The following is a 24,868-nucleotide window of genomic DNA, read 5'->3' as shown; positions in this document are numbered from 1 at the left end:
AAACCAAACAAATTGATTTGGCCTAACATTTACCAAACTGAAAAACTAGCTTTGACATTAAGAAGTGGTAAACGACTTAGACAAACAAATGATGTAAATATGTCTCAATGTAAGTGGTCATTTTGGTATTACATTGGTTCGTTAAGCACCTTAGCAACATAGATTATTAGATTTATTGTCCATCTTCATCCATCTCCTTCAATATACGTGGCTGACAATTCTATATGTGTTTAAAATCTATCTCGATAGTCTAAAAAAACATTGACAGCTAAGTGTTAGTCCAAAAAAAATCCTTGATGATATTGTCAAAATTGAGGATTGTTTTAAACAAAAAAATTGTTGAACATAATTGCACACGTCATTAGTGTTGGCAAGTTTTGTAACTGAAGCTATTGTTTTATGTTTTATGTACTCAACACATTCTTAAAGTTCAATGACAAACTGCACATTGTCGAATTCATGGGTCGTTCCTAATTATAAAACTTGTCAAACATTGTTGAACCTGCCACTAGATTTGACAGCTTTTGTAATTGGCGACACTGTTGTCGGTGTTTAAAATCCAAGGATCAACTTGATATCACCGAATTCATGAGTCGTTATAAAAAAAAAAAAATCTGTTAAACTAATTGAATTATCATTAGATTTGGCAGATTTTGTAATTGACGTCATTGTTATCCATATTTTACATTCTTAAAAGTTTATGAATAAATTTGACATTATCAAATTTAAGGGTCATTCTAAATAAATAAAAAATATAATCATATTTAAGGGTCATTCTAAATAAATAAAAAATATAATCATACACACGATCAGTTTTGATACTTTTATAATCAATGCATTTTTAAAACTTCAGGAATTAACTCGACATTGTCGAATTCACTAGTCGTTCTAACTATAGAACCTCCTGAATATGATTACACCTCCAGTCTTGGTAAATAATGCCATATTTTCCATATTTAATACATTCTTAAGAGTTCTGAACCAACTTGAGACACATTACTTAAGTACCAAAGTGAAACAAGCACTTCAAGTTGGGGGTCAATTTATAAATATGATGTTTCAAAAATAAAATAAAGTTTTACTTCCTTCCCTTTCCACAGACACGGCGTAGAAGCGCAACGGAGCTGATAAATGGCGGACTCCAGAAAAGACTTTTAGCCAGATTTAAGGAGTGTGTTGAGGTCCGTGTTCTCAAGCTACTACATTTGTCGCATTTCGAAACACCGCACCAACGTAGGCGGTTGTCTGTCGAAAATCGAGAGAGAGAGAGAGAGAGTGAGTGAAACAACGAGCGAGAGAGAGAAGTGAAAGAAGGAAAAAAAAATGGGGAAATCTACCTCTTGCTTCAATATTATCACCTGCGGTAAGGATTCAGCGGACAACGATGACCTCGAAGCTCCTGAGGTATTCTCATAAGCTCACGGTTTCTGCATTTCGGTGTTTCCTATGACTTTTCCTTTTTGGTTTCGTTGCTGCCTATGATTCAATTGGTCTGTTTTCATTTGCATTTCGTTAATTTATAGGTTTGTAGCAGCTAATTCCCTGTTTGGATTTTGAGAGATTAATGACTTTTCTATGCGAAGATCTGAAGAATCTGATCTGCATTTAACATGTTTAAAATCTGTTTGTTTCGTGTTACCAAACGGAGCATTAGGAGCTGTTATATGGTTAAGAATTGATACTTGTAAACCATGATTTTCGATTGCGAAAAACGGTAGATAATCTTTATATCTGAGTAGTTTGTGTGTAACTTTTGCTGATTTAGTATAAGTAGGATAAATGCAATCCTAAATTCTAAAATTATCTACCTTTTAATTGGCCGTAAATCGTGTGATTCTCAAGCATATCTGGTTCATCATAACCGCCATTTGCAATTTAATAATATTGTCCGAAAATCGTTTAAATTGCTTATTGCAGTTAGTTGCTTCATTGAGGACTTTGTTATATGTGTGTGTGTGTGTGTGTGGTGTATTGATCAAACGTTGTTATATGTGTGTGTTTGGTGTATTGATCAATGTTGTTTCGGTTTTTTTTAGAGCAAGAGTTCGAGTGACAAGCGCGGATGGAGTTTCGGGAAGAGATCTGCACGGCATCGAGTGTTGAGCAACACTGTTATCACAGAGACCCCCACTTCTGGACATAAGGAGATCCCAGAATCAGCCGCTCTTAATTTCCAACCTCCAACGAGCACTGCTGTTCCAGAAAAGATATCGGTTATACATTGCACTGACGAGAAACCCCAGTTGGTAACTCCTGAGAACCCGAAAGTATCCGAGACTGAACAGAAGGTATCCCAGACTGAACCAAAAGTACCGGAGACTGAACCGAAAGTACCCGAAACCGAACCAAAGGTATCCCATACTGAAAATGTTGCAGAAGATGAAAATGCAGTCAAATGCAAACCGGATGAGTCAGATGTTCTTGTTGTGCAGACAGCTTCCGGAGGATTATTGGTAATTTTTCTTGTTGATATACATGAATTCTGAAGTATATAATTAGTAGCATTCCCAATAATATATTCATTGAATTATTAAGCAGGCTCAGAAATCATTTATGGAGCTTGAGAATGTTGTTAAGTTGCAAGCTGCCGTTCGTGGGCATTTGGTCCGTAGGCATGCCGTGGGAACTCTACGATGTGTTCAAGCTCTTGTGAAAATGCAAGCTCTTGTTCGTGCTCGTCAAGAGATAGACCATAACTCTAAGATCTCGGTATGCCACTCAGTTCAGAATAGAATAATCTGCTCTCTATAGGCCATTATTCAAATATTTCTTGCCTTAAGTGATCTTGTTCATAACTTCATTAATTGTTTGATGGTAGTTTGTATGGTGTCTGTTAACCTATGCCAACTGTCCTTGGTCAAGCCAATAGGAACAAGTCAGAATAATGGTAACGCAGAATATTACCTGTACTCGTATAAAAATGATTAAATGTATGTAATCCAAATGCTAGGCGCTGTTTGATAGCGATAGCCTTCCGCTTAAATCGCATGTTGTGTTCAAATTCTTAGAAAAAGGTAATGAATAGATTGTGTGACTTTCAATACGAAAAGGTCAACTAATAACTGAAATTTGTCGCGATTCAATGTCATAAAGATCTCCATCATTGTGAGGTTAGCTAATCGCATTGAGATTCAGTGTTATAAGATCTTCAGCTTGGGGAGGTTAGTTTATGGCATTGAGATGCTTATGTATTGTACATCATATTGTTTTCTCTATTCCATATCACGTGTTGTATTCACCTTCTGAAATAAAGGCATAAGTGGTTATTTCACAATTGCAATTTTTGTTAAGTTATTTGTTATTGCTATTATCAGCCCATAATCCCTGTGGAAATGTTCTTTGAGACAACTTAATAGTGTTTTTACCTGTTCATGACGAATTTTCCGGATTTATTTTTTCTGTTTCAGGAAAAGGAAAAATCAGTAGCCAAATCAAATATAACATACACTTCAAATGAGAAGCTACTGAGGAATAGTTTCGCCCGCCAGGTATACTTCGAAATCTTTATCTGCTATGTTTTGCTTTTGTAACCGTACTCCTGGCTAATTTTATCTTTCATTCATATATACTACCTAAACTCATACTTTCTGAATTGAAGTTGTTGGAATCATCACCGAAGACCAAACCTCTTCATGTCAAGTGTGATTCCTCTAAGCCCGGTTCTACTTGGCAATGGATGGAGAGATGGACGTCACTATCATCGGCGTCAATGGTGGATATTGTAGAGTCAGAAAAAGCAGTGCCAGCGATGGAGAAACAGGTAAGAAGAAAGGAAGAAATTTCTGAGTCCCCTGGGGAATCTAAAATTCAAGATGAAGTTCTTTGTGAGATATCAGACTCAAAGTCCAGCATCACGGAATCAATAGTGCCATCTGAAAGTGAAGAGAATCTGATTACTTATGACGCTGACAACTTGAACTTTCAGGCAAGCCATTCCAATATTGAACAGCCTCAGTTGCAGAATATCAGTATATCTGATGTGAAAGAGATCACAGAAGAGACAAATTATCTTCCAAATCAAAGTATGCAATCAAAAGCAGATTCTCAAGTGGAGCTCAAGTCCATTTCTGGGAAGCCTGTCACGGAAACTGAACAACCTAAACGTTCTATGAAAAGATTAGCCTCAGAAGATCTAGAAACCGACGGAAAGAAATCTGTATTCGGATCGAGGAAAGTGAGTAATCCTGCATTTATTGCTGCACAGTCAAAATTTGAAGTGCTGAGTTCAACTGCCAATTCAGGTAGATCAATTAGTCCGTCCCATCAAGATGATGCTGTAAGTGAATTACAAAGGAATGCATTCTCATCTGCGGTGGATGCTGAAATCAGAAAGGAGCTCAATGGGGCAGAAAACCCAGTCACCCATGTATCAAGTGTTCAAGTTGGTGGCTCTGAGTGTGGCACCGAAATCTCCATTTCTTCCACCCTTGATTCGCCTGATAGATCTGATGTTGGAGCTACGGAACATGAGCATGGACCCAAAGCTAACAGCACTGAAAATGCGGATGTCCAAGCCAAAGATTTACCTACAATCCCAGTCTCCAACCTATCTGACCCAGTCTTGGATCAACCAGAAAAAGTTGTTAACGGTGAGATCGAAAATTCTGTGGTTGCTGTGGACTCCCATCAAACAGAGTCTCAGCCAGAGAGAACTACGTCTGATCTGCAGAGAGAACAGTACACCGAGGCAGGTATTGAAGCATATGCGTCATCCCCAGAAGGTTCTCCAAGAAGCCATTTGACCGTCCCAGAATCCCAAGGAACACCGTCCAGTCTGCTATCTGTGAAAGCTAAAAGGGGCAAAGCTGAAAAGAGTGGATCCAATCAAAAACGTAAGTCTGCTTCAGCAGGAAAGAAATCTCCCTCTAATCCAAATCATGATTCTGGATCCAGTAAAGATCAGAAAAATGGGAAGAGACGCAATTCATTTGGTTCAGCAAAACCCGCCGCCGATAACATTGATCAAGAACCAAGAGACAGCAGTAGCAACTGTTCCATCCCCCATTTCATGCAAGCCACAGAATCTGCAAGAGCAAAACTTCAAGCAAATCTCTCGCCAAGATCGAGTCCAGATATGCAAGACAGAGACATTTACGTAAAGAAGAGACATTCCTTACCTGGTACAAATGGAAGGCAGGGGTCTCCGCGCATCCAGCGGTCAATGTCTCAAGCACAGCCGGGTGCAAAGACAAATGGTATGCATACTTTCTCATGAATCATCTACTTGATTGCATTGCCAAACAGCATGATTAATAATGTCATATCGGGTATAATCTCTGCAATATAAACCGATTTCTTACTGCTCGAGTGCTGCTTCTTTCAGAGAGAAAATGGAACAGGTGAAGAATTGAAGTAATCGGACATCTTGAAGATAACAGTGGCCGACGACCAGTCCTTAACAGGAAATTCGGAGTCTGATGATTACATGACTGGTAGTACTTCAGATTGTAACTAGCTTTTTTCAACTTGGATAGCGCCTGATTTAACGACGCTAGTTACAGGGTTTTCCTTCTATAAATATAAGACGCCGAGTGACGTTTTCATGTACATTTTTTCCTTTCTTACAATTGGTATTCTGTAACTTGTTCCAAATGGTATAATCTGCTGTGTGATATGATTTGGGTACAGTACAGATGCTTTGGCTTGGTTATCCAAAGTTTGGGGCAAACTATAAGGTGGAGAGCTTTTGAAAGCTTTTTGCCAGGTTTTATTGTAATAAACTCAATTTTCTCTTATTTCTTTGTTTTCATTATTTCATAATGTTAATCATTTCATTTTTTCGATCGATCTCCAAACAGATGCTTGAAAACTGATCGAGGTAGGCACTTGTCATGTTCTAATTGATTTTTAGTATCGAAGATTTTTTTCGTGCCATTCTTACATCGATAAGTCAGTGCAGTGTTATACATTGGTATTGCTTTACTCCTCATGACATTAAACAAATAAACTAAAAAGAAGAAAAAGAAAAATCCTAGGAGACCTACGACTCTCGCAGCTCGACATATCCTCCGCTGGGCTGATCAACATCCCCTCTGCCCCACTCCATTCCACAGGGTCCCAACCAACCCCCACGTCCTCTCCGACGGGGCTGGGATCCTCCCCTAGTTCTTCTATATTGTTCTTACCGTCCATGCTTCCTCGTCCTGCTCCGTAAGGATGAAGGAGAGGCCAACGACCTTGCCAGCTTTCGGATCGAAGGGCAACCGCTTGATCAAAGAAGGGTGTAACTTGTTCGCTTGTGAGGCTTTGTGACCATTTAACCCTTTGTGATGTCTCGGCTCCCGGTCCATAGCATTTGTATTGCCCATAGTAAACATGACTTAAGTTGTTGGGTGCTAGTCTCCATCCGTCCCAGCCTTCTGGAAGAATCACGTTCGACATGTAAGTATACGCAAAGATGACTGTCGAATAGGGACCCCACGGCCGTCCTAGTAGTGCCGTTTTGACGCCGGTGATGCTGCATGCCAAGAAGGTGAACCCCGATTGATCGGAAGGCGCATACCTTCGTTGTGCCGTGATCGCTCCATTGTACTCCGAGAGCGAATGCAAATGACACTTCTCGAAGAAAGAAGCAGCGTTTCCGAAAATGAAATCGGTGTCACCTTCAATGTAGCAGTGTCCGTAGTAGTGCCTGCCGACGTTGTCGAATAAGGCATCTTGCCGAGACAAAATTCTACATGCGTAGAATGCAGCTCTATCGGCCGAGACTGTTAGCGCCACTGCTTTCGCACCAATTCCATATGTATTCTGCAATGAGAAAATTAAAGTATTCGTTAATGTGCATGCATGAAGAAATTGTCGATAATGTATAGATAATGTGTCTGTGGTTTATGGTTAATATGTTAGTACGTTTTACTGGTTACAATGATATTGATACATTATAAATGACATATCGATAATCTGTTCTTTAGTAAATATAAAACTTGTTTCATAGACATATATTCATACCTGAATGGTGATAAAGCGGCCTATAAAATCAGTAGCCAACACAGTAAAAACGGCAACATCATGAATCTCTCCGCATTCGTTCCATGTTATTACAGTCTCATGTGCAGTACCCGTGCCACTTACTGTTAAATAGGGTTTGTCCGAAGGTACAACTACTTTTTCATGGTACACACCAGGCTTGACCCAAATAAACACAAGCTGAGCATTACCCGACGGCACAGCGTCGATTGCGTACTGTATTTTGGTGTAATCGCCGTTGCCGGATTTGTCGACGGTGATGAACCAGGACCTCGAGATTGCTTCTGCTTCGACTGGTTGAGAGAGCACGACCATGAAAGCTTGCATTAGTATTGCCATGACGAATAAACACGTGAAATTAGCAGCACCACGAGCCATGATAATATCGCACAGGTGAAGAAAAGACACAACCAATTGATGATAGTTCAAGATATAACACGGATGTGTGTGTATACATATATTTATGTAGTCATCTGTAGGTGAGGAATATATAGGATAGTTTACCATATTCGATAAGTATTTAGGATTTCCCTGTATAGGTAGGCAGGATTAAGTTTCCACCTTTTCAACTCAGGTCGAAAGATCAATTCAGGAGAGCATTAAGGATAAAAATGTAATTGCACCTACAAGAGATAATGCTTAGAGTTTAAGGAATCTTAGTTTGTTTTGGAGGTTTTCTTTTCTGTTAGCTGTGATAGCTTTTGTATAAATACCCAAAGTGTAATGTTATTCATTTTATCAATGGAAAAATACTTTTCCTAATATGGTATCAACCGCCTATAGTCTCACGACACCTCTTCGATCCAATTTTCCCGCTTCTCTCTGCATCGTCTAATCTTCTTCATCTTCTCCGATCAATCTATCGATTTCTTGATCTTGATCGTGATTCTTTCTTCAACATACAACTATGGTGAGCTTTGCATCTCCTTTTGGAATCAGATTCTCCTGTTCATCCGTTTCCTGATGCAATTCTCAACCCTAATTCTGCAATTTCTTCTTCCATTATGATCCAAAATATAGGATCCATGGTTCCAATCAAATTACCTGACATGGAGTGCTTTGTTTGCTCCAATCTTCCATCGTTACAATCTCACTGGTCTCATTGACGGAACTATGGTGGCGTCCAAATTTCTTCTTGATTCGTTAGGGAGTCGGACGACAACTTTCAATCTAGCCTATGTCACTTGGTTTAAGAATGATCAAAACATTCTTATCTGGATTAATTCAACTCTTTATGAATCTTTAATTCCTTACACGGTTGGCGTGACTTTTGCTCAAGAACTTTGGGCGAAATTGGAATCGCGACTCACAACTGCATCTCAATCTCACATTCACGTGCTTCGATCTTGTCTTCGCAGTCTTGTTAAAGGTGAATCAATTGCTGCTCAATATCTCTAGCAAATTGAAGAAATCGCAAATGCACTTGCGAGTGCTAGTGCTCCAGTTGAAGATTCAGAACTCATCTCAGTCACTTTTCATGGATTACCTCCCGAATTTGACTTTTTGTGGATGTCATTTAGTTTCGTATTGGATCTGCGACTATTGATGAATTGCATGGCTTACTTCTCAGCAAAGAGATTTAACTCAATAATTGGACGAAAACCGTTTTAGCTGCACTGTTTCAGCCTTCAAGCGTATAACTATTATACTGGTATTCTTCCCTTGCTTGCAAACCCTAATCCTCAAGCTTTTGTTCCTCAACATGTTTCTAATTTCAGTAGTCAAGGTCGCAATGTGGAACACAATTATCAGAATGCAACTCAAAGATTCAATCGCGGAGCTCGTAACAATTAATATTCCAACAAAAAGATCATTTGTCAGATTTTTCGTCAATCAGATCATGAAGCTTGTGATTGTCCTTATCTCATGGATCAAAATTACAGTGGCAAATCTTCTCATTCTGTTATAGTTGCTAGTACTTCCAATTCTACACCTACATGGATTGTAGACTCTGGTGCAAGCTCGCATATGATGAATTCTTATGTAAATTCAGAATCCAGAAGCATACAATGGCCCCGAGCAAATGTATATTGGAGATACCAAAGGTTTGCCAATTCTCCACTCTGGTTCATCATTTTTACATACTCCAAATAATTCATTCGCACTGAAACATGTTTTACATGTCCCTGATCTAAAGCATAATCTTCTTTCTGCAAATCAATTTCTCCTTGACAATTGATGTTCCATGGATCTTTATCCTTTTCATTTCACTGTGAAGGATCTTTCTTCGGGGATGATGCTTTTTAAAGGTCCAGTTCAACATGGCTTCTATCCTTTTCACTCATCATCATCTCCTACTACTTTTCATCAAGATTCACTGCATCTGTCAAAGCTCCAAGGCATCTCTGGCATCAAAGATTGCGCCACCCTTATGTTAAAATCATCAATAAATTGACATCTCAGTCATGTATTCCTGTTTTTTATGGTTCAAATAAGACTTTTTGCTCAAATTGTGCACTAGGGAAATGTTCTAAACTTCCATTTTCTAGTACTACTTGTACTGCAAACAAGCCATTAGAACTTATCTATACCAATGTCTGGGGACCATCACCTACATTTTCTCACCATGGTTTTAGGTATTGTGTCACCCGATATTGTTGGTTTTATCCCTTAAAGTGTAAATCTAATGTACTCTCCACTTTTATGCAATGGAAATTACTTGTTGAAAATTCTCTGGGTACAAACATTATTGCACTAAGGTCTGATTTTGGTGGAGAATTTGTTAGTATTGCTATTTTTCATGCTCGAACCAAGCATGTTGAAATTGATTATCATTACATTCGTGAAAAGGTTTTGGCAAACCAAGTATATGTGCATTTTGTTTGTACACAAGATCAAATAGCTAATATTTGTACCAAGTCCCTCTCCAAGCCCAGGTTCTTGCTTTTGAGAGACAAACTTCAACTAAGAGTTCCATAATTTCGTTTAAGGGGGGATATTAAGGATAAAAATGTAATTACACCTACAAGAGATAATGCTTAGAGGTTAAGGAATCTTACTTTGTTTTGAAGGTTTTCTTTTTTGTTAGTTGTGATAGCTTTTGTATAAATACCCAAAGTGTAATGTTATTCATTTTATCAATGGAAAAATACTTTTCCTAATAGAGAGTATAACAATATATGTCTCTCCCAATTCAATTGGGACTCATTCCTATGCTCACGTTGTAAAATTAATCTGCGTATTATAATATATGTGTAAAGATTGGACAAATAAGGAAACTTCTTGTTGAGTTACGTACTTTCTTATACGTTTCTAGGGATGGGGAGTATTGTTCATCTATCTCAAGTATGTGTCCAGGTAACCCAAAGCCTTGATAGTTAACTCTTGGTCTTCCAATTGAGTGTCAGTTGTCATAAAATAATCATGCGACATACGCAAATGGTTAAGATATGTAGCCACAAGCAGTAAGTTTGAAACATCACCACATTATTTTTGTCAATGGAACATCACCACGAGTTTATTTTCCAACTTTAAAAATCAATAAGGAAGAAAAAAATTCAATGAAAAAAAAGGGTAAATTACACAGAACTACCTCAACTATTGGTCATGAACAGTTTCATACATCGTCTTTAAAAAGTTTCAAAGTTATACCTCATCTACGAATTTGTTACAATTTCATACCTTCCATCAGTTGTCTGTCAATTCCTCCATTAAATGCTGATGTGCCTTGTGACGTGGCACATTTTCTATTAAAAAAAAATATTATTAAAAACTAAAAAAAAAATCATTTAATATTTTTTAAATATTAAAATTAAAAAAAAAAAAAAAAAACCATCTTCATCTTCCCCGACCCCCCTTCCCTGCAACCCACCCATTTCTTCCCCCTCCCTCCTCCTCCTCACCCACCCTCGCACTCACACTTGCACCCACCCTTTTCCCTCATCCACACACCCCACTCCTTAAATCCACACCCATTCCCCCCATTTTCTCCGTGCCCAATTTCTCCACCCACGAAATCGGCAGAAGTCGAGATATGGGTTGTAGGGAAAGGGGGATCGGGGAAGATGAAGGTGGTTTTCCTTTTTTTTTTTTTTTTTTTTTTTCTGGGTTGCAGGTGGTGGGTGCGAGGGTGGGTGCGAAGGATGAGGGAATGGGAAGACAGGAAGAGGAAGAAATGGGTGGGTTGCAGGGAAGGGGGGTCGGGGAAAGATGAAGATGGGTTTTTTTTCTTTTTTTTTTCTTTTCTTCTTCTTTTTCCTTTCTGGGTTGCAAGGGTTGGGCCCCCCGGGGGGGGGAAGACGAACATGGGGTGGGTTATTTATTTATTTATATTTTTAATAACTTTTTTAAATTAATTATTATTTTAATAATTAAAAATATTAAATGATTTTTTTTTAGTTTTTAATAATATTTTTTTAGTTTTTTAATAGAAAGTGTGCCACGTCAGCATTTAACGGAGGAATTGACAGACAACTGACGGAAGATATGACATTATAACAAATTCGAAGATACAATATGACATTGAAACTTTTTAAAGACGAGGTATGGAACTGTTAATGACCCAATAGTTGTGGTAATTTTGTGTAATTTACCCAAAAAAAATTATAAAATAGGGAAGATGATATGATCGGTACTTTGATCCCGATTCTCTTTGAAGAAAGTCCCTAGAAAACTAGCGACAACTTCCCCATTAAGTCGCTAATTTCATACCGATTTGACCTTTTCAATTTATTTATTTGTTTTGTTAATTTTTATTTTATTTCTCTTACCATAACAACAAACTATCATATTGCATCACTTTTTTATGCAAATTTCTCTTGTGGGTGACATGGTTAATGTTTCCAATATAAACAATATATATTCACTTATTAACACATCCATGAATTACAGCACCTAACCGTACTCCAATCTTTTCAAGTTGTGGGTTTTTTTTTTTTATCTTTTGGGATCCATATTGTTTATCCAAAGTTAGAATATCAGGCTCAAATCATACTAGAAAATTTATAACATTGAGCCTGATATTTTTTTTCTTTGGCCAAAAAAAAAAAATATAATAAATAAAAGAATATCAACTCAATATTATAAATTTTCTAGTATGAATTGATTTATATGTCGATATCTTGCATGGTTGTTGGATTGTTGGTACATCTAAACTCTTCATTCTTTCGATGTATATATTTGATATATATACATCGAAACATTCATTATTTTTGTACAAAGCACAATTTTTTTTGGTAGTGCTATTTAACACTTTTTTTTTATTTCACACAATCCTCAATTTTTTATTATAAAATAAAAAAATCAATAAATAAAAATTAACAAAAGTACAGAAAAATAAAAAATGAGTGTGAGAACTTTCCTTCTGTTTTTTTTTTTATTCCAAACAAGTACAACACTTTAAATTCATCATTTTCCGTACAATCTACAGGCCGTGGCCAAAAACCTTTGCCCACCCGAAAAAACCCCGGTTCGCAATACCAGCGCGTGATTGCCATCTTCGCAACAGGCAAAACTATCCGACACACCACGCGCTTATTTAAATGACAAAAAGAAAATTTAAATTAAATAAAAAAATAGGATAACAAAAGGTGGAGGAGGAAAAACGCCGAAGCCCAAAACCAGAGGAATTTTATTTTATAGCGCTTCGTTCCGTTCGACGAACCGCCATGGTTGCGATCGCCGTTTCGCGACGCACAGAGAGCCTCTCTGCAATTGGATCGCGTTAAATCTGTACAGTTAGGGTTAGGGTTAAGTTATAAAAAGGGGATTTTTGACGCCGACGACGCAGTAGGAACTAGGGTTTCGAATCTGAGAGAGCTGCAGGGGTTTTAGATTTCGATTAGAACCCGAAATTGTTGACCTGAATTTGATACTGTGACTAAAATTTGGAATCGAAGCAGGAAAAGAAGGGTTCTTGGGGATTTCGTTTAACATGCGGGGATTGCACAAAACGAAAAGGATTTCTTGGGCTTCAGATGTTAATCTTTGTCAGGTAAAGAATGCATTTTTCAATGACCCAATCTGATGATAATAGTCGATTCAGTAGTTTCTGTTCGTTGAATACGAAATGAGCTCGAAAAGAATCAGCTATCTGAACTTCTGTGGATTGTGTTATTTTGTTTGATATGTATTCATATGTATTGGTTTGCTATGATGTGTAGTTATATGCCGCATCGTTTTAGTTGATGAATTGTTAGAAAATGTATGTTAAAGTTCTCCACTTTTGGTAATCGTTTCGTTCGTTTGAAGTGATTCTGTGTCGAATTGCATTGCATGTCTATAATAAGTTGGTCTCAGTGTCATATGACAATTGACAAAGATTGATGGAGAAAGAAAGCCTTTTTCTGAATTTGTATGACTTAAATGTTGGAATTCGTTGCATCTGCAGCTCGTACAGTCCCGTGTTTCCTTGTGAAATCGGTATTGTGTATTCATGAAAAGCAGAATATGAAGTGATGAAACAAGGTTACCCTTTTAGCTTAATCTACTTTCCACCTTTTCGTAAAGCTGTAAATTTTGAAAGGGTAAAGTTTGAAGTTTTTGTCTTGGTGCTGTTTGATGAATTAATCAATTGGAACAGTGGTAAGCACAACCATTGGAACACTTAATGATCTTTAGGGCGAGAATGACCATTGAACGCCAAATCCATATCTACATCGTTGCAGCAATCCATCATTGTTTGAGAAAAAAGTGGCTTAAAGCTTATGAAGAAGAAAGTGAGATTAGATACAAATGCATTCTTGTGTACAAATACCAACATTGAAACTTTTTATGAAGAATTCGTAAGTTGGTGGCCCGTTCTTCAATATAATTTCAAAAAAGGATAATATGCAATGAGGTTTAAAATGAATATACATGTAAATGAATGCGAAAATCACAAGCTAATTGTTAAACTAATTTTCACTGAATTTGGAGCAACTTTGAGAATGTTGATTGATAACTGGCCATGCTGGGAATAAAAGGGGATAATAAGAAATATATGCAAGTTAGATATTTTTGAGGAATTATAAGGTTATTGGTCTTTTGCAACCGTGACTTCTCACCTGAGAAGTGTTCTCATTTCCTGCTAAAAAGGTTCTACAAGAACCATAGAATAGTGGGGTGATTGTAGTTTCCTAGTGTTAGATAAAGATGAATGGAATAAGCGTTATCATAAACCTGGTCATGTTGTGTAGCACTTTGTTGAATAGCTTTATTTGGATTAGTGACTGACTTTTCTAAAACCATCAGAGAAAGGCCAAAAACTTGCGTTTCTTGTTTTGTCAAGGATTTTTGACGGCATGCATTTGAATACGGTGGCCACTTCTGCATTTCTCTTTTTGAATTGATTGCATTTGGTTGTCTGCCGTAGTTGTGTTCGTGAATGGTTTGTTGTTGTTGTGTGATACTTTGTCATTACAAATAATGTGAAAGGTTCTTGTGTTTGAGAAAGGTTGAATCATTTCATTAGGGAACTTCTATTTCAAATTTCTTGGTTCTATTGTTAATAGAGTTTAATGTGTCATTGCATAAACATGAAGTTAAGCTACTCAGAAGTGTCTTCTTTGTTATTTTCTTTCTAAAGTTGTTCCTTTTCTTTTTGTTTGAAGAGGAGAATAAGCCCAAGACTTGGGCCGCTTCCAACATGGGAGGGCCATATCATAAGGATAACTTCCACATTATCTGCTGGGGCATGCAAAGCTATCAAAGCTAAAGGCTTGTTGGGGTCTTGGGTGTGCATCCGGATAGCATTAATATCACCTCCCAGAGTGTGATATGTGATGCATCTTTTGTCGTCTTTTTTTTATTTTTTATTTTAATGGCAAGTGCGGGTTTTTTATTCAACCTTGTCTTAAATATTTAGTCAAAGGTCACTCTCAAACTATCAAACTATGTTCAGAGGATTCCTATCTCTTTGATACAACATCAATAATTCTGTTAAAGCCATCTAGAGTTTACTGTGATGTCTGCCACTTCTTTACTCCTAAGACGCTGTTTAATTATTGGATGAACTTGCTCGTATTAGTGTTGCCCGAAATAAGTTTGTTTTAAGAAGTGGGTTGTCTAGTTCATTGCCCTATATAGTTAGCAAAATCCTCCTTGCTAAATCTGATTTTTGTTGAGCTATATACGAATTGATGTGTCCAGTACAATCTCGAATAAACTGATTACAAGTGACCGGGTGGAGATGGACATGGGAGGATTAAATGCAGTGATATGTATTCACGTTAATCTCTAGTATAGTTTAATTGATTTTCTATGATCTTTATTTCTTCTATCTGTGCATTTTTTTCTTTTTCACTTCTATTTTCATAATTTGCTTTAAGATTTCAGTCGTGTTATTATTTAAAGGAGAAGTCATGCCAAAGATTTCTGAAGTTTCCCTGTGCATCTAAGCTCAGCATTCTGAAGAAGTTTGTGGAAAATGATGATCGACAATGTTGATATATTAATGTTAGTTTAAATGGTTATCGTACTGATGCTTCTCTGTTAAACAGGTAAAGCTGTTTCTCTTGGAGGAATCTCCTTCGCAAGTTGGGCTGAGCGCTCAAGATCACCTCCAAGCAAAGGCATCTTGGCCATCACATTCATCTGGAACAGGCTCAGATGACACTCTACCCCCTGGATTTGAGGGAGCTCATCCGGCAAATCAGCCGCAGATTGACTTGTCTCAAATTCCTTTGATCAAATGGAGATGCCCTCCTAAGGTAAAGTACACCTTAGGCTTGGGATTTTAATCTTGACCAATATACCCTGTTTCAATAGCATGTATGCCTTGAAAAATACTGAATATTAGTTAATACATATTTTTCGAATTACACTAAATTTTAACAGGTTGTACTAAACTTCACTTGGCAAGTGGTTTCTGGGGAAGAAAGCAAAGAGATGGAGATTCAAAATCAGAGAGAGATAAGAGTACTGGAAGCTGTTTATCCACGGCCATCTGCCATTCCTTTAAAGTTCGTCACTTTGCTTTCTACAATTTTGGATTTAAGTTCCACCCACCCATGAATTGAACAGTATTTCTTTTTCTGTGTACAGCCCCTCTGTTTTGGCAGATGTTGAAGACTCTAGTCATACTGGTGGGCAACCTCTTATCATACCTATTACTCCTATTGAAGACGAAGATGCAGGAGGTGAAACATCATCTGAATCTGTGGAACCGTTTAACATTTCCACAAGCTCGCAGTCCTTTCTATCCGTTCAGGGAATTTCGGCTCCATCTCAAAACAATATTCCTAACAATGGAAACCACATGCCTGCAACACTTGGAATGCCTATTGCAGCGGAACCTGATGTTGTAGCTGCTGCCCTTGGTGCAATTGTGAATAACAATGAGCACGGAAATATGATTGATCATGAATTGCTCATTAAGATTCTCAGCAACCCGAAAATGATTGAGAAATTGGTTACAGATCAACAACCAATAACAAGGCCACCCCAAACGGGCGTATCAGATTCATCTCACATGATCAGGACAGAAATCAGCACACCTTCATCAAGTGGACATTTCTATCCCCCACCAAATGTTGCTGGAATGGGACATTTTCCTGATGCACGGCTACCTCCTCCTGCATCAATTTCAGTTCATTCTTCGCCTTCTGTTGGACCACCTCCACTAGCAAAGGACATCAACTATTATAAAAGCTTGATTCAACAACATGGAGGAGACAGGCAGGACAACTTTCCACCATTTGGAAACCGACATAGCGATCATTCATCTGTAAACCAAGAATCCAATAATAACTACAAACCAAGAGATTCAAAGCCCAAGAATATGAAGCCTTGCATATACTTCAACAGTGCAAGGGGATGCAACAAAGGAGCAAATTGCACATTCCAGCATGATGCATCGTCCCAGCCGCGAGGTGGTAGTGTGCCGGAGGTGCACAAGACAAAGAGAATGAAAATGGATAGGGAGATTAGCAGTTAGTGTAGCTACTACTACTTCCTGTGTGTACATCTGTCAAATGCGGAGCCTCCTAGTGTGGCTCAAAATTGCCTTTTGAGCTAGATTTTGTCAAAATTTGTTTAATTTATATTGTTATACCCACCCTAAGAGTTTTTCCGATCGACCGCAGCAACCTCTTTCTCCATATACAGGTGCTCAACGTAACTCCTTGCTGATCAGTTGTGGCCAAATCTTCTGCAGAATTATTGAAATTTCGAAAATTATACGTTCTCGGTTTCCGTAAAATTTTTTCTTCCTCTTCAGAATGTTCCAATTTTGCAATATTTGTGTTTGGTGCGGATGCGTATCAAGTAAGAATCGTAATTTCCTATCCAATTTGCACCCAACACCTCCAAAGAAGGAAAATTCTTGCTGTAAGAGAGAAAATTTGAGTTTGTGCTAATTAAACGAAGTCTTGATTTTTGGAAAGCTTAATTAAGTCGAACAATTTTATCGAGTTTTTCTTGAACCACGTCATCATTTGGTACCCCATTTTACGGAACCGGATCCTAATAATCTAAGCTCAAGGATCATTTGATCCGGACAGTTTGATCTAACCGTTACAATTATTATAATTTTAAAGGAGTTATCTGTTTGTAGTCGTTGGATCAAATTTCAATGATCCGGATCATTTGATCATTAACCTCAGATTATATGATTCTGAAGGGGATCCGGTTCCCATTTTACGCTCTTTTACACGTTACAATCGCAGCCGACAAAGTCCTGATTCCTAGACAAGTTAACACTGTCTTCACTTCACAAATCACTCTCTAATCCCACTTGACAATTCTTTAATCCTCCTCTCCACCACTCCCCACTGAGTGAGTGTCTGTTCATTCAAATCACTCCCCAAATCTCATTCACTCACACCGCCAAGATGGGCTCCGTTTCTCTCAAGATCGGCGACGGAACGGCCAGATTCCGAAGAGCGTCGCTCTGTTCCTCCGCCGTCAACCTCCTCATGCTCTTCTCTGTCATCACTACCAACCTCTTCGCCCTCTACGCCTTCACATCCGCCCCGAAAGACCACCAAACGTACCACCTCCTCCACCGCACCCAGAAGAACATCTCCCTCATCTCCGAGCAGGTCGGTCTGATCCTCCGCGAGATCGATTCGTCGCAAAAGAAGCTTGCCCAGATGGAAAAGGAGCTCCTTGGATACAAAAGCATCGATCTTTCGAAACCCACTGTCGCGAACGAGCTCAAAGTCTTCCTCCAGCAACACCAGCTTCCTCTCGGAAAAGATTCGAAAACCGGGATCACGGAAATGGTGGCTTCCGTCGGCCATTCCTGCGAGAAATCCGCTGACTTGCTTTCACAGTACATGAACTACAAGGTCTCCGGGCCCTGCCCCGATGATTGGAGCCTTGCCCAGAAGCTGATTCTGCGGGGATGCGAGCCTCTGCCGCGACGGAGGTGCTTTGCCAAGACGGTTCCTAAGGTGGGTTTAAACCCTTTACCGATTTCGCTTTGGAAACCTGTTAGTGATAAGATTGTGAGTTGGAGTGGCCTTGGATGCAAGAAATTTGAATGCTTGAATGCTAAGAAATTGAATAGGGATTGCGTTGGTTGTTTCGATTTGATTAACGGGTCCGAAACCCAGAGATATGTTAAGGCTAGGAGCAAAAATGATTTCCTCATGGATGATGTTTTAGCTTTGGGGAGTGGAGGAATCAGAATGGGTTTTGATATTGGAGGTGGGTCTGGTACCTTTGCTGCTAGAATGGCAGAAAGGAACATGACTGTGATCACCAGCACATTGAATATCGAAGCCCCGTTTAGCGAATTCATAGCAGCAAGAGGGCTTTTCCCTCTTTTTTTGAGCTTAGATCATAGGTTTCCTTTCTACGATAATGTGTTCGATTTAGTTCATGCCGCTACTGGATTGGATGTTGCGGGAAAACCGGAAAAGTTTGAGTTCTTGATGTTTGACATCGACCGCATTTTGAGGCCTGGAGGTTTGTTTTGGTTGGACAACTTTTATGGCTCCGATGATGAAAAGAAGAGGGATTTAACCAGATTGATCGAGCGGTTTGGATATAAAAAGCTGAAATGGGTTGTCGGGGAGAAGGCGGGGGCAGCAGGGTCAGGCAAATCAGAGATCTATTTGTCTGCTGTTTTGCAGAAACCAGTTAGAGTATGATGACCAGGTACTTCTCGCAAGAAACTGCATTAGGTAGCAAAAATTTGATGTTCTATATGCTTCCTCGCACGAAATTTGTGCAGGTTCATTGTTTTTTAACATCCTCGTGATATTCCTTCAACATTGCAATAAGAGCTGGTGGTAGAAAATGGAATCGGTTCTGTAATTTGTAAGCTATCGTATCTATTATTTTGTACTTCAGGGAGTATTAGTTATTCTGTTCTCTAGACAATGAATTGTTAGGAAGTGAAAAAATCATAGTGTATTCTTAAATGTACAACGGCATCGATATTTGATTCATTTTACCATTCAAAGATGCATGCTCTTCTGAATAATTTAGCCATCTATCCCAGTTTAGCCGAGGAACGCTTTTGATGTTTATCTGCATCAATTGCTTCTGCATTATAAACTCGTTCGTGTTTAGCGGAAGATATAGAAGTTTTAAGAAGCACAAAAGTTTCCATTACACTATTAAAGTACCCTGCTAGTTTCACTTCCTGCTAATTAATGTCAGTTATTAGTACATCAAACCTCGCCTAGAACACAAACGCTAAAGTACATTAGCACCCACATCAACTTGCCTAGCACTGCATCCTAGTTGCAAACACTAACGTGCAACCTGCCTGGACCATTGTGCGCGACTGTAGCTGCAGTGGCGGCCATTTTAGGGACGGCCACCTTCGGACATGGTGCTATTCATCCCTTGCATTGCAGCACTGTTCAGAAGCTTCATGCCTTCTTCGCTCATCTGCTGAACTTCCGTAGGCGAAAGGATTCTGATGCAGCGAACACAACCAACAAATTCCCTGCAAAAATATTAACAAATGACAGCGATCACAGTTGAGTTGAAGTACCAGTACAATCTTTCAACACAAATTTATAGCAGAAGTTTTGGTTTGCTTACTCCCAAGGATCATCCCCGACAAGTAGAACGTCGTTCTCATAATCTACATAAACCAATTTCCACCCTGAACCTCTTGGATCATTTAGCAGCCCTTCCAGTCCGAACATGCATTCGATTGCAGAGCATAGTTCTTCGTAGTTTTTGAAATTAGTAACATCAATTGACCGCCCAACAGAACCCGTCTTTTGAACCTGCCAACCAAAACCAAACTCATCACTCTAGGCTCGGCGTGAGAGATATACCTAATCAAAATCGTTACAATAGAAGATTCAATTCGATAAAATTGCTTACCTTCGTGTAGGTTCGCATGGGTGCAACCACCGGATGCCACGAACTGTTCTGCAGTAGACTGCTCTCATCAAGTTCTACATTGCTCGAGGATGTACCGCCTGAGGCGTCTGCCAGGTCTTGCCTAGAGAAAGCCTGAGAGTCTCCAAGGCTCGCCGAGGTAATCTGCGACTGAAGATCCTGGCTTGAGCTCAAGTTTTTAACCAAACAATCCGAAGAATTCTGGAAGTTGGCATTCTTCAGTGTAGAGAAGTCATCGAGTATAGTGCTTGAGACACAAGGGTCAACGACAGTACTTAAGCCGCTACCAACATCAACGTTCGGACAACCGTAGATCCCACTTTGATTGTTGTTCTCATCCGACAAATCTCTCAGGCTGCTTGAATTAATGAGGCTATTATCCCACATGTCCTGACCGATTGAAGTTAGGGAGGATGTATTTGCGTCAGTTAAAACAGTTGAAGAATCTGGTAAACCAAACGCAGACAAAGCCCCCGGTGATCTGAGTGCCCCGGAAAAGGGTTGGCAAGAAGAGTAAAACATGCATTCATCATTGTCTAGGAATGGAAGTGAACTGTTCATGCCATTGAAATCCGAATGAGGTAAATCAGTTTGTTGAGAGTGGTAGAGTAGTGAATCCAAGGGCTGCGTAGGCCGCGGGCTAGTTTGTAGCTGCGCTGAACTGGTGTTTTGGTTGGCAAATGTCAGCTGATTCATAATGTTATAGGGACTCGCAAACCCTGCAACTAATTTATCCTCGATGCCTTGCCCTGCCGAACTCAACTGACTTAACTGATCTGCAGAAAGTTCAGGTTCTGATTTCGTCTTCTCAGTGCTACTTCCAACTGGTGCTTGGCTTCCAAACTTGGCTACGGTGTTCAGATTTCCCGGTGGAATTCCATGAAATGGTGCATTCGCGTTTACGCCATCAGCTGGATTCTTTTGGTTGATTTTGGCCTGCATAGCCTTCATATCTACTGAATCTACATTAGCAGCTGATTCCTGTTGTAGAGTAGCTAATGTTCCGGCATGATTAACAAGTTGAGGTTTCATTAGCATATTGACTAGCTGTTCCGAACATAGATTTGAAATCTGGTATGGAAAAGAGTTCCCGTTTCCAATCTCAGGAACCCGGATGAATGATCTTTTGGTCATATTTCCCCATTCGGCTTCTGCTCCTGTTAGCGCCAAAACAGTAGTAAGAAAAACATTTACAGAGTTGCCTGCTGGAAAACAGAAGAAAGTAAAACTTACCCAAGAATCCAGAGTGCATCGGTCTTTTAAGACTCGAAGTCAGAGAAGGAAATATGAAAAGACTTTCCGGAGTTTCGATTTCCCATGAACTAACCCTGTTCTGTTTATCACAACACCCTGGCTCATCCCACTCTACCTGAAGATTTCGCCATTTCGAACCAGGCCATCTCAGCGGATCTAAATCACTAATTCCAACTATCGTACCCATATATCTGCAGAGATCATCGAAAATGTTAACCTCCCTCCGCCCATTAAAGTGATGAACACACCATTATCGTGCTGATAACGTAGTTATTGTATTACACACAACATATTGAAATCAGCTGCATTCTTTGACCATTGAAAATATTAAAAAAGGTGCTTGGATTCTGTAACAAGTTACCGACGATGTTATCCATTACCTGCGCTTGCCCGACTCCTCTGTCTCGAACATCATTCCAAACCTCATGCCAATCGAGAGCTGTGTCCCAAATACAGCCCTCTGGAATGTGGCCAAAGGTATGACAAATTCTGAAGGGCATGCCCTACGGTTGAGTAGAAATAGCAGTCAAGAAAATATCCCCAAAAAAAGACATGAAATATGAACAGGGAAACGAATACACATCATGCGGACCTTGGATTGTAGAAAATAGTGAATGGACTCCGATTAGCTGCAGCATGAGCCGCAGCAGCAAGGACACCAATGTGCATGCTATCAGCAGATAGAACTGATGACGGCAATGTTGTTTGCTGACGATTTGCTCGTCTCACACCGATCAATAGCTGTGACTTCTCATCCCTTGTGATAGTGAGAAAAAAAATGGTCGATCAGACAACAGTGGTAGCTTCACAACGTAAACTATCTGCGAGGGTTTGGCGAACATAGCTCCATAGCTTAAGATGTAACTCCGATGTACCTGATAAATAGGACGGAATCCCCTGCTCTAAGCCTCTTTGCACCAACAAACAAACTCCATCCAGTTGTGAGAAGGTGTCGTTTCGGCTGCCCTACATAGATGGACAAATACAGGATATACTCAAAAAATCGAAATCCAACGAATCGCTGGCAGATGCATGTAATATTAAACTGGAAATACTTCGACAGAGAGAAAACACTATATATACTTAAAAACTCGAACATTATATCTTCCAGAACCAATAAGTTGAATTCAACTACATATTACAGCATGAACTAGAAACGAATACTTAGCATTCTCACCGCGATAAATGTGGCGAAATGTCCAGGTATTATCGTGCAAGTCTCGGACAACAAGTTCTTGGGTTGGTGGTTGCATTGTGAAATCCTGGCATAAATTACAAGCAAAATGTAAATCCACATCCTCCTCTGATTAAAATTTCCCAATTACAAAAATGGGTAGACAAAATAAAGGAAAAAAAACCCTCACCAGCGGAGGAAAGAGCTTTTCTGCTGCCCTACGCGGCACGGAGAATCCCCCGTGTGTGCTTGTGTCACTTGCAGTCAAAGTTTTGCAGAAAAACTCAGATGGATGTTTACTAGGCTTCATTCCATAGTCTGGTACCGGGAAGACATCCCTTTCCTGACCGAACGACAAATTATTCGTCACATCATATTATCGAACTTAAAGTGTTAACAACAGATGAAAATGTGACAAATTTAAGAATTACAATAGTAATCAAACTTACAGAGCTCACTGGTTTAAGGCTCATTTGTGCATAGATTTCGTCGGTTTCTTTGTCTGCCTATTGGAAACATAAATCACGGTTTAAAATCATTGTTTTTTCCGACTTCGTTGACAGTATGCTCATATGTATAGAAAACAAGTGACAATCTGCTAAAATACATACATGCAGTGTAACATTTTGAACTTGGCATAGCAACTGCGAAGGGAGATTGGGATAGTTCGGAATTTGTGAGGTTGCCGTTCTTTTCGTCGAAACCGCCACCTACATTTCAGCAGCAAAACCCTCATCAGTTTCCTCAAATACCAAGGACCAAACAGAAAGACATCAAAATTGCAGATATTCGGACAACAATTTGAAACCTGTTCGCTATGTCCTTGGGGGAAGTAGTACGAGAGACTCCCAACCTGCGGCAAGCAAACAAGCGGGCCGGCGCAGGCGTGCCATAGCTCCGAATTTATAGCCTTCCGGGTCCCTGAAACAAACCAAAGACACAACCCTTGACAAACTTCCGACAAAAATTGATGAAAATGCCGTTTAATTAAGGCAACATTAAAAGGGTACGTTGAAAGATTCAAACTTTTTGAAATCAAAAAGGAAGAACAAACAAACCAGAGTGGTCCTGCAGCTCTTTCAGCAGCTTCATCTCATCAAGCAAGCATCCAGTTTTGAGCTTCTCCTCCACGGAAACCATCATTTCTCTGCGGATTTCTCAGTATTTTACCCCAAATATTTGAACTTTAACATGTTTAATGCAAAACCCAGAACCCCAAATCAAGAAATCTCTTACTTTTTCATCTGAAAATCCAAGGAATTGAGTAACCCATTTGTGAGAATCCCATGAGAAAACAAACAATCCAATCCAATCCAATCCAGTCCAGTCCAATGATGGAAGGGGAACAAAAGCAGAAGAGGAGTACCCCCACAGGACAGTCCAGAGTAGAACCAAAATCAAGGAACAAAAACTGCACAAAGGCACTGCCAAGGATCTTTTTTATCAACTAGTGGGGCTTTAATTTGGCACAAACCAAGACCCATCAGTTCCTTTCATCCAAGCACGCGGACCAAAGCTTGAGTTTTTGAGAGCACCTACTCTCTCTCTCTCTCTCTCTCCCCTCCTCCCACTCCTAATCGAGTGCTTGTTTTTACCCTCCAAAAGAAACCGACCTTTCGATGAACCCACTAGTTCTACACACCCTCTCTCTCCCTTCCTCCCTCCTCTCTCCTCTCTCTTGTTTTTCCTTTCGTTTGCTTTGAAACTGGAAAGAGTGTATGCATGCTCCAATCCTACGCACACACTTTTCTGTATAGGGTGATTCCGTTGCAGCTTTAAACTGTGCTGCAAAAATAATAATACATAATAATATCGTTGTATTGTTTTTATGATTTTTTATGGCATTTTCGTTGAAATGTGAGTAATAAAGAAATGGGGAAAAAGCAGAGCAAGGCTAGGTGAACACGAAAACAGTATAGGACTGGTTGACTACAGTAATCTCTTCTTGTACGCAGAGAGTGTGTGTGAGTTTTTGCATTATTGGTTCAGAATGTTTCAATTACGACGTTATGCACTGTGCAATAAGTCTTTTTTGAACTACCGAGGAGAAATATCTACATGTTCTATGGGTGGACAATATTAAGCGAGAATATTAAAACGCATGACATTGTATTCATGGCTTAAATTAATATGTGTGCTCCAAGAGACATAACTTATGAGAGAGAATTGGGAAGAGTAGAGAGAACGAGCGAGAGATAGAGAGAAAAGGAAGAAATTTGAAAAGAATGGAGAGAGAGACGATGAAAA

At 39.4% G+C, this 24,868-nt stretch overlaps 5 protein-coding genes across 8 annotated transcripts; 3 read left to right on the top strand and 2 right to left on the bottom strand.

Moving 5' to 3' along the window:
• The first annotated feature begins 1,118 nt into the window (after positions 1-1,118).
• On the top strand, positions 1,119-5,779 carry LOC137745233 (protein IQ-DOMAIN 32). 3 transcript variants are annotated; one of them, XM_068485166.1, is made up of 7 exons: positions 1,119-1,404; positions 2,037-2,453; positions 2,536-2,709; positions 3,408-3,488; positions 3,599-3,760; positions 3,926-5,195; positions 5,324-5,779. In XM_068485166.1, exons 1-7 carry the CDS (start codon positions 1,324-1,326, stop codon positions 5,341-5,343), a joined length of 2,205 nt encoding a protein of 734 aa, XP_068341267.1. In that variant the 5' UTR covers positions 1,119-1,323; the 3' UTR covers positions 5,344-5,779. The 3 variants fall into 3 exon arrangements, with proteins under 3 accessions (XP_068341267.1, XP_068341260.1, XP_068341252.1); XM_068485159.1 differs by having other exon boundaries at positions 2,539-2,709; positions 3,599-5,195; XM_068485151.1 differs by having other exon boundaries at positions 3,599-5,195.
• Positions 5,780-5,934: 155 nt separating this feature from the next.
• On the bottom strand, positions 5,935-7,406 carry LOC137745223 (putative pectinesterase 11). The gene is made up of 2 exons (XM_068485142.1): positions 6,949-7,406; positions 5,935-6,747 (listed from the first exon to the last, which is right to left on the bottom strand). The coding sequence occupies exons 1-2, from the start codon at positions 7,342-7,344 to the stop codon at positions 5,935-5,937; spliced, it is 1,209 nt and encodes a 402-aa protein (XP_068341243.1). The 5' UTR covers positions 7,345-7,406.
• Positions 7,407-12,489: 5,083 nt separating this feature from the next.
• Positions 12,490-16,939, top strand: LOC137737363 (zinc finger CCCH domain-containing protein 6-like). Of its 2 annotated transcripts, XM_068476826.1 has the most exons (5): positions 12,490-12,898; positions 14,496-14,618; positions 15,384-15,593; positions 15,721-15,845; positions 15,928-16,939. In XM_068476826.1, exons 1-5 carry the CDS (start codon positions 12,839-12,841, stop codon positions 16,817-16,819), a joined length of 1,410 nt encoding a protein of 469 aa, XP_068332927.1. In that variant the 5' UTR covers positions 12,490-12,838; the 3' UTR covers positions 16,820-16,939. The 2 variants fall into 2 exon arrangements, with proteins under 2 accessions (XP_068332927.1, XP_068332920.1); XM_068476819.1 differs by lacking the exon at positions 14,496-14,618.
• A 606-nt stretch (positions 16,940-17,545) lies between these two features.
• LOC137732811 (probable methyltransferase At1g29790) lies at positions 17,546-19,280 on the top strand. Its single transcript, XM_068472079.1, has one exon. The coding sequence runs from the start codon at positions 17,715-17,717 to the stop codon at positions 18,978-18,980; it is 1,266 nt and encodes a 421-aa protein (XP_068328180.1). The 5' UTR covers positions 17,546-17,714; the 3' UTR covers positions 18,981-19,280.
• A 106-nt stretch (positions 19,281-19,386) lies between these two features.
• LOC137732802 (auxin response factor 5-like) lies at positions 19,387-24,588 on the bottom strand. The gene is made up of 14 exons (XM_068472073.1): positions 23,858-24,588; positions 23,680-23,768; positions 23,430-23,542; positions 23,233-23,331; positions 23,071-23,127; positions 22,812-22,964; positions 22,625-22,709; positions 22,323-22,413; positions 22,040-22,204; positions 21,828-21,950; positions 21,427-21,638; positions 20,176-21,350; positions 19,885-20,075; positions 19,387-19,786 (listed from the first exon to the last, which is right to left on the bottom strand). The coding sequence occupies exons 1-14, from the start codon at positions 23,863-23,865 to the stop codon at positions 19,645-19,647; spliced, it is 2,703 nt and encodes a 900-aa protein (XP_068328174.1). The 5' UTR covers positions 23,866-24,588; the 3' UTR covers positions 19,387-19,644.
• Between the last annotated feature and the right edge of the window lie 280 nt (positions 24,589-24,868).

The sequence above is a fragment of the Pyrus communis genome, chromosome 1, assembly GCF_963583255.1.
Source record: "Pyrus communis chromosome 1, drPyrComm1.1, whole genome shotgun sequence".
Lineage (NCBI taxonomy): Eukaryota > Viridiplantae > Streptophyta > Magnoliopsida > Rosales > Rosaceae > Pyrus > Pyrus communis.
This window is presented reverse-complemented; position numbering and strand designations above follow the sequence as displayed.

What these genes read in the sequence shown, in the direction of transcription:
- LOC137745233 (XM_068485151.1), top strand. Translation starts at nt 1,324, where the DNA reads ATGGGGAAATCTACCTCTTGCTTCAATATTATCACCTGCGGTAAGGAT. An exon ending in CAGCTTCCGGAGGATTATTG is followed by an intron (nt 2,454 to 2,535) that starts GTAATTTTTCTT and finishes TGAATTATTAAG; the next exon opens with CAGGCTCAGAAATCATTTAT. An exon ending in GCCGGGTGCAAAGACAAATG is followed by an intron (nt 5,196 to 5,323) that starts GTATGCATACTT and finishes TGCTTCTTTCAG; the next exon opens with AGAGAAAATGGAACAGGTGA.
- LOC137745223 (XM_068485142.1), bottom strand. Translation starts at nt 7,344, where the DNA reads ATGGCTCGTGGTGCTGCTAATTTCACGTGTTTATTCGTCATGGCAATA. An exon ending in GCCGCTTTATCACCATTCAG is followed by an intron (nt 6,748 to 6,948) that starts GTATGAATATAT and finishes TTCTCATTGCAG; the next exon opens with AATACATATGGAATTGGTGC.
- LOC137737363 (XM_068476826.1), top strand. Translation starts at nt 12,839, where the DNA reads ATGCGGGGATTGCACAAAACGAAAAGGATTTCTTGGGCTTCAGATGTT. An exon ending in CAGATGTTAATCTTTGTCAG is followed by an intron (nt 12,899 to 14,495) that starts GTAAAGAATGCA and finishes TTTTGTTTGAAG; the next exon opens with AGGAGAATAAGCCCAAGACT. An exon ending in AAGGCTTGTTGGGGTCTTGG is followed by an intron (nt 14,619 to 15,383) that starts GTGTGCATCCGG and finishes TCTGTTAAACAG; the next exon opens with GTAAAGCTGTTTCTCTTGGA.
- LOC137732811 (XM_068472079.1), top strand. Translation starts at nt 17,715, where the DNA reads ATGGGCTCCGTTTCTCTCAAGATCGGCGACGGAACGGCCAGATTCCGA.
- LOC137732802 (XM_068472073.1), bottom strand. An exon ending in CCCAAGGACATAGCGAACAG is followed by an intron (nt 23,332 to 23,429) that starts GTTTCAAATTGT and finishes GCTGAAATGTAG; the next exon opens with GTGGCGGTTTCGACGAAAAG. An exon ending in ACTATTTTCTACAATCCAAG is followed by an intron (nt 21,951 to 22,039) that starts GTCCGCATGATG and finishes ACTCAACCGTAG; the next exon opens with GGCATGCCCTTCAGAATTTG.